This window comes from Opisthorchis viverrini, assembly GCF_000715545.1.
Source record: "Opisthorchis viverrini unplaced genomic scaffold opera_v5_24, whole genome shotgun sequence".
Taxonomy (NCBI): Eukaryota; Metazoa; Platyhelminthes; class Trematoda; order Opisthorchiida; family Opisthorchiidae; genus Opisthorchis; species Opisthorchis viverrini.
Genome location: NW_008751680.1, coordinates 1,365,075 through 1,373,446, shown reverse-complemented (window position 1 = coordinate 1,373,446; position 8,372 = coordinate 1,365,075). Strand labels below are relative to the sequence as shown.

The 8,372-nt window shown below is 39.4% G+C and overlaps 1 protein-coding gene across 1 annotated transcript; it reads left to right on the top strand.

The window, feature by feature from the left end:
* Positions 1–1,087: 1,087 nt before the first annotated feature.
* T265_12921 (hypothetical protein) lies at positions 1,088–4,367 on the top strand (the record flags this gene model as incomplete). The annotated part of the gene is made up of 5 exons (XM_009166289.1): positions 1,088–1,177; positions 1,214–1,313; positions 1,349–1,502; positions 4,129–4,252; positions 4,296–4,367. Coding segments are annotated over 5 exons (453 nt in total), but the record flags the coding sequence as incomplete, so codon positions are not given.
* Between the last annotated feature and the right edge of the window lie 4,005 nt (positions 4,368–8,372).

Sequence of the window (8,372 nt, the reverse complement as noted above, 5' to 3'; positions counted from 1 at the left end):
AAGTTCTAAATAGCTATGAGATACGTCAATTCGCTATAATCACAGAGAAGTGGACATTTGGAGCAAAATTTCTTCAGTCAACTGAAAAATGTTTGTGACCCACTGGGTAGTCATCTCCTCAGAGAGATTTCGTAAGTTCAATTTTCGTTTACCAAACTCCTCTGAAACAAATTCTCTTTAGTCATTCCTGGTTCAAATTGAACCAGGAACATATTTACAAACACAAGTAATACAAGTAGGTAACCTAGGCTTTCAACCAAATAGACTCACTTGCATATCACTTTGGTTATCATAAGAAATACCCACCTGAAGCTCAATTGAATCACTTGTTTATGATATCCTTCAATCAAATGTACCGGAAAAACTGTGTTTTTTGTTTCACTCGATACGATATTCGAGATATTACAGCATATTTTCAGGAGAGACATTAATTAGTTTTGCTGGAAGCTCCTCGGTAGTTCATATTAGGTTTTATATCGCTGGGTGATGACACTGTGTGGTGATTTAAAGCCAGAATTGCAATAGAAAATTTACAGAGCTGACTGTGCCCAAGTAAAACGATTAATGAAAAGCAAGTTTGGAGTAGCAGGAGTATATGAGAAGCATTTACTCTGATGAGTATAAAGTAGGACAAACATGCATAAATCAGATGTCAAATACTGGATGACAGCTTTGTTCACTTCTCACATTTCCGTCTCGCGTCTAATCGACCATATTAACTTTTCTTTTTTTAATTACTAGTAGATCCATGAATTCAGCCGGATTTATATAACTGTTTTTGATACTATGAGAAAATGTGGGTTTTGTTTTCGTTTCAGCTGATTGTTTCTGTAGGCATCCTTGTGGCTTCTGTATGAAACAAGCCGTACAGACTCGCGTCGTTCTGTTTGGAGAAGCCAAGGATTTGACAGGATTCCAATCGACTCTCATACTGGTTCCGGTTACCTGCACGGCCAAAGAATTGTTTGATCTGATTTTGGGACATTTCCCAAAGTTTGTTTGACCAAAGATGTTTTTCTAACAAAAAGACTGAGGCTAATAGAAAAATCTCTTTTCCTTACGTTGGACCTCCGATATATTGACGTAGAAGATAATAATACCTTGTTACATATATCTGACTCAAGTGAACTGGGAGTATTGCCCCCACTTGGAGGTGGATAGAAGCGGTAGGAAAATGGTAAGTTAATCGACAGCAGATAAAAGTTTGTTGCAGATTCAGAGTTACGTCGAACTAACGGAACTGCCAGTACGTCCGGATGACGTGGTAGCAAAGGTGCTAAGCCCCAAATGTGGTGCGATTGCAACATTTTTCGGTAAGTCTTTTTTCTAAGGAGTCTCAATCTGAAAGGTACCACACGTTCAACTGATGGAGAAAATCCAGTTACATATTTGGAGTACGAGGCGTACAATTCAATGGCCCTCACTGTGATGAAAACCATAGCCAAAGAATGTCGAATTCAGTGGCCGAAACTGGAATACGTCGCCATAATTCACCGACTGGGGTAAGTTCGCAATAACACTTAGCAACACATTCTCTAAGCTGGTAAACGAAATCATATTTCAGTTAGGATTTCGTCGTGAAAGCGAACCTAATCTGTGCTAAGAGTTACCAAATCGCCTCACACTACAATCAGAATAAACTACGCCCTTCCATTTTCCACAGGCGTTCTTTTGAGAGCTCTTAATATTGCAGTGAGAGCAAGTCAGTCACGTGATAACCCGGCATGGTTTTTCTCCCACCTAGGAAGCCAATTTTTCTAAGTACTATCTTAAGTATGGGTTAATCTCATGTGTGTCCCACTGAAAGTATCGCATTTGGTGAATTAGGTTTTAACAACCATTGTTTACTATTGTTTGGTCTAACATAAGAGCAGAAAGTACTCTTGAGAGAACATTGTTAGTTGGTCCCTTAAAACTTAACAGAAAATTGAAGATCAGAAGAGAAAAGCTTACCGGAAGGACCCAGTTCAACCAGCCATTTGAAGTCCTCCCTCGAGACGGGACATTTATATCTCTTTCTGATGATCAGCGTTTTAGAAACATTACTGCTGTGTTATCTGTTTTAGGGCTCTTGCCACAACAGAAATTGCAACAAGTTGTTAATTTTTTAAAACCGCTTGCAGGCCCTCACCAAATATGATCCTCACTGGAGATGGGTAACAACTTATATTAAGTCAGTCATGAGAGGTGTCATCTAAGGTTTAGTGTCCACAGAAAGAGGTGTCGCGGACTTGTTTGTTATTTCTAATAACTTTACCTTCGTGTCTTTGTTCAGACATCTAACTGTTGTCAGATTACTTCGAAACCCAAGACAACCCAATCATTGTCAGGAGAGATATTGCACTATGGGTATACTGGGATTAGTTTTTGTTCGAAAGGAAGAGTGGTATGCATAGGTATGACTATCGAGACAACGTAAATGAGCCCTATGTGAAGACTAATTTGGAGAAAGGCCTCTACTCAGCGGAACTTCTCTGGACTAATGTGTTTCTATGGGTGAGTCTTGGGTACAAAAAATATCTATATCAGTAGATTATCGTCTAAGAAATTCGTCAATGTTTACCTGCAGTTGTACCGTCTCCCTTCCACCAGACTTAAGACAAACAAATTGTGTTTGAAATTCTAAGTTATTACACAAAGAACGTCCTCCTCGAACAGGAACCACTCTACAGAAGGACACATAAGTAGTCCCTACCTAGTTGAACATTGCATTAAAAACAATATAAAATGAAGAAAAAAGCTGTCCTAATTTGGCATTCCGCTCTCATCTCCTCAGTCGTAATACTAAAAACCCATCAGTTTTACATCATAAATAAGGACAAATTTCAACAAAACCGTGGAACGGAAATAATCGGATGGTGGGCCGCTCAGGTCAGGTTCTTCTTTCCAACACAATCTAATAACATGTGTCACGGCCTTCTGTGAACCGGTATTGATTGACTGACATGGTTCCACCAAAAGATAATAATCTCGATTCGACACTGCGCAGCGAAATTCTGAATGCTTTAGTGAGGTCAACTCTGGGTACAGTGAATAGAATGTATTCGGAGATCGATGCGGCAGGTTTTCGGGTCTCAAATTACAGGTACGTTCCTAGCACACGCGTGTAACTGAACCAAGCCTTCGTGATCAGATCACACTCACTATCTGGATGTGAATTTCTTACGAAGAAACGAACCCTGAGTTCAACAAACCAAAACAGCAATTATATGCGAATTTTTGTCAGACGCACTTCAGCCTTCCTGCAGAATTAACATCCATTTACGTATGTGATTGTGCATTTGTCGTTTGGCTTTTGAGGCATTGTATTTTGTCATCTGAACCAACGAAAGCAGTCCAACGTCAGTGGCCTTGCTAACATTTTTTACCCAGCATATGTTTTTTCAACTTCAGGTAAAGCAATATGTAGGTATGATGACTTCACATACAATGATAAATATCAGACCAATTCTTTGATGGAGTCCTGTTCTCAATTTACCCAAATTTTACCCAAATCTAAAACTTCAGCGCCGCACAGGTGAATTCAAACGTCTGTTACACCGTCTATTAAAATTCGATGGGCAGAACCTTTTGACTCTTGTGTGTGTCTGATTTCTGAATTTACCCAAATTTTACCCAAATCTAAAACTTCAGCGCCGCACAGGTGAATTCAAACGTCTGTTACACCGTCTATTAAAATTCGATGGGCAGAACCTTTTGACTCTTGTGTGTGTACTTTCTGATTTCTGTTTTTTTTTTTAGTTTTTTGGCGTTTGAGCATGCCATGCATATGAAAAATTTAGTGGAGCTATTTCAACGCCCCCGTAAACAGTAAATTAGATGAGACTTTTCAGTAATGTAACTCTACATCGGGACGTATTTTGGGGACCAACAAGAGGCACCAAACGAATAGGCTGGAAATTTGGATAAATTTTTGGAGAATGAAAAGTGCGCGTTATATATTACAAACACCGAAAAACAAATTCCTTGAGGCTGATTTCCATTATCCCTCAGTGTTTTATTCTGGCGATATCAGTGAGCTTGTTTTATTTAACTCTCATTGATCCGCTAACAAACCAAACAGATCAATATGCCATCGCGTTTCTAATCAAAGTCAGTAATTAGTTTTTGCATTTTTCATCATCCTAGTGAGGTGCCAGTTGGGGAGATCAGCGTTGGAATTGCCCTGAGTTCACCTCACCGTGCAGATGCATTGCAAGCTGTCCAGTTCATCATTGACGCTATAAAGTCACGAGTTCCCATTTGGAAAAAGGTAGGTGTTTCGGGTTTCGACGTAGAATAACCGTTCATTCCAGGAGTTTTATGCCGATGGTTCAGCGTGTTGGAAAGAAAACAAAATTCCGATGGAGATGACAAAACATGCTACTTGAGTGGAATTTTTTCACATTTTGTTATACTATTTATACTATTTTTTTCGTTTCTAGTGAACATCTAACTACCTCGAAATTCTCTTTGTAACTTGGATTTTCTCAGACTGATAAGCTCCAAACAGAAGTGATTAGCATATGAGTGTTCGTTTCCGTTTCACAGAATAAATGCAGTTTATTTACGCAATAAAGGATATTCTGAATTTTATGAGGAAAAAATATGCAATCATTACAGTCGGGCCAGTCGGCCTTTTGAATACCACCCTAATGGCTCCAAATTGTCTCTTAAATTGAAAGTCAAACTCAGCTTATTAAGCGATTCCCCTGACTCATTAAAAAACCTATGGTTTATTGAATTATATTTTTGGCCTCACTGCACTCTTTGTTCCATGAACTGAGTAAATTTTTTCACATTTTGGACTTTCAAAATGGTTTGTCCTAGCATGTGGTAAGACGTCGTTTTGTCTGGCTTGAAGGCTTCGGAAGTTCAACGCAAGTGCTCATCGATGGCTGAAATATAGTTTAGCGACGTGGCGAACAGACGGATTCTAGTCAGCTCCTCATTATAATGAAGCCCAACAAAATTGAGAAGAAAATCACAATCAATCATCACCACTACAGCAAAACTTTGAATGCTTCCAGTTAGATACGTGACTAAGTGTTTAGCTTTTTTATCTATTGCTTAACACCTTCGGGCAATTAAAGTATCCGTGTGTTGTCAGTATGTGGATCTGAGTTTTCAGCTAATCAAACTTTATTATTGTCGCGGCCTATCACCACGTTATCTGCCTTTTCTTCAAAAAGACGACTGTCAAGCACCTGGTTGTTTCGTTGAGCTGGGTTTTCCTAGTCAGTGGTCACGAATGAGATCACAGGCCTATTCGTGGGTTACTGCGTTGCATCCACCGAGAACTGACTCATCTGAAATGTCTTCTCAAACGATTAATTGAGGTTGTTACCGTTTAGGATTTTCTGGAAAACTGTGTGCAATGAGAAGATATTTTATAACTTCACTGCACAACTGACTAAATTATGGGCAGCTCGGCTACAAGGGAAGGGTTTCGTGGGTTTGAATGCAAATTAGTTTACATCGAACTTTCAACCAGCTTGGTGAAATTCAGAAAATCCCAGCAACTTTGTAAACGATTTCGTGTCAAGCAAAATACTTCGCCCCGAAACGTAACCGGCCCTCATGCAGCGTGTTCAGGCAAAGAACATCAGAAAAATGGGGTTTAGTTCAGCCTTTTGCTAACCCTGGCCTCCTTTGTAAAGGACTATTTGACTTCACACTGTTGGTTCAGTTGAAAAATAATACTGATGGAAATTATAGGCTTAATTTGCTTGGTGGAACAAGAAATCACGAGGCAGTTATTTGGCTGTACATTGATTTTCATCAACGAGTTCTATTAGGGAAATAGACCGATTACTGTCACTAAATCATGTGGCATTCTAAAAACACCGTGCCATGCTCAGACGAAAAACAATCTCAGTAATTTTCAGCTACTATGAATCTTACTGTAGTGAATGTTCATGTAGCTGAACAACTTACTTCTCGGCTGGCCCAGTTGAATTCAAAACAAAGGATTATTCGTTTGCGTATGCTCCTTTTATTATTAATGATTTTTTGCATTCGTTGCGTATTGAAGCCTGTTTGTCTTTTTGCGGTTGTCAAAGAGAGGAATAACTGTGAAAGTTTGTGGATAGGGTGGTAAACTAAGCTCTAATCTGATAGTGTATTTGAATCCAGTCATTTATGATACGACTAATTTCAGAGGTTCAACAATGGGTAAATAGAAATGGACCTTATATGCTAATAAAATCACACAGATCAAATCCAGAGAATACCAACGGCACCTACAACAATTCGATGACATCGCATAAACGTAATCTACTGCTGGGAACTCTTCGAAAGCCCACGATTGGGTTTCAACAGGTAGGCTCACTCTCCTAGTTTACATGAACTTTGAGTTCTACTTTAAATTGCACGAAAGTTAACCTATATGCTTATCTGTACACTAGTGTAGTTTTTTTGCGGTAAAATCACCTTGAAACCAACTAAATCTCTTGTTTATGAGCATCTTAAGAACATTTATATATATACATATATATATATATATACATTAGACAGAGATAATAAATCGTGATGCATTCTCAGCTGAAACAAAAATTCAGTCGTCAGAGATTCACTAGCGGCTTGTTAAAAGTACAGGTTATGACACACGTGGTCTCGTCACTTGAGTAGCTTACCGAATGAACGCCGGCAACCACAAGGATTTTGTATTATCCAAAGTTTAGACAGGAGTACTCTTTGATGGCGGAATCTTCTTTTTGGTGAAATTCGGTAACTGTTTCAAGACGTTTTTTCAAATGTCAAGGCCGTTCGGAAGAAAGCGATCCCCTAAGGGCACGCTGTCTTTGTTTTCCGGATTGGAACAGAACCAGTTCGGACACTTGAGTGGGTGGTTTCTTCCCTGTTCTATAGGTCTAGTGGAACCAATATATCATCACATCCAGCCAAATATCTTCGAATTAAGTGCGCAGTTCTGAGTGCACGTAAGCTACGGTTCAGTCTCCGGTTAGTCATAAACGCATTGTCTTTTCTTTTCACAGTAAATGATATATTCGACAGGCTTGACCGTTTACAAAAGGTCTTCAGAATCACACAAGATCCAGTGTGGCCACGCATCCCTAGTCTGCTAGAAGGCGAACGTTTTTGGTCATAATTTTCGTTTTTCATGAAACGTAAACTGCCCACGATGGAGAACTAATACTATCTTCTGAGAGTCGCCAATGGCTTCTCCAATATACCGCGTTTCAACCTACGCACTACAGTAATTATTCAAGCTTTCACTTTGTCCATCAAAGTTGAATGTTAGAAACATCAATAACTTTGGTAAACGAGGTTAGTCCCGAGAAAAATTCATTATTGAACTTTAAAAGTGGCTCACAGGAGACCGATCTGAATGGTGGAATAACAGTAATATACATTAATAACAAGAAATTTTTATATTCATACAACTGCAGACCTTTTTTCAGTTCAGTTGTTGCAGGACATTGTTCTCGTGAATAGGTTTGCGAGAATACGTAAGTGGATGCGGAAATTCATATCAGCAAGTGAGATGTAAATCTGCTGAGGAGCCAAACAGAGACCACCTTCCAATTTTCTTTCTGTTACATTGTCGAGATATATGTATATGGAATAAAATCACAAGCAAATAATAAACTTGGCCTTTACCTCATTTAAATAGACAGCCGACTATTCATTTTTTTCACAATAACTAACTCTTAATTTCCCATATCGCTGCTCAAAAGCCATACTGCAATCGTAACTGTAAAGGTGCCAGTCTTCTGACATGTATGCCTGTGAGAAGAACCTATATAATTTAAACGTCTGATGATTGAAGTTAGTCAGTGATCCAGTGGGTAATGATGAGAATAAAGTGATTGTCGCTGCATGTGATGTCGTATCGATGATGTGTCGGGCATACTAATCACATCGCTCAAGTGAGAACACGTTCACCCATTCAGACGTGAGAATTCAGATGCGTCCAACGTGCGCTGGTGAAATAGTGGCAACACGTTCGCCTCACATGTCAGGTGTCCGGAGTTCAAACCCCGGCACGGCCATTGGATATACACTGCTGATGAGCTCTAACAAGAGCGAAACTCGAGTCCAGTGCTTGCCCCCCTTTGGTGTGGATTCACATGAATAATTGCGCCAGGACAGGAGGACGACTGTTCAAAACGAGAGTGATGTGAAACTGAAAAAAGTGATTGTCATTTGGTCGAACAACCGAAAAGCCACGCTTTAGTTTGGGACAGATAGCGCATGAAATTCGCTTTTATTTAAGTGTCTGGTTCAACTGCTATTCAAGAACTTTTGACAAAACGGTAGATGTGACAGTCCGTTGACATGGTTCTTGCAGGAACCAAATGTTCACGAGAGTCTCATACATCAAACAGCATGTTTTTGCATATACGTTTCTGTTTGGACATTTGTCAAAC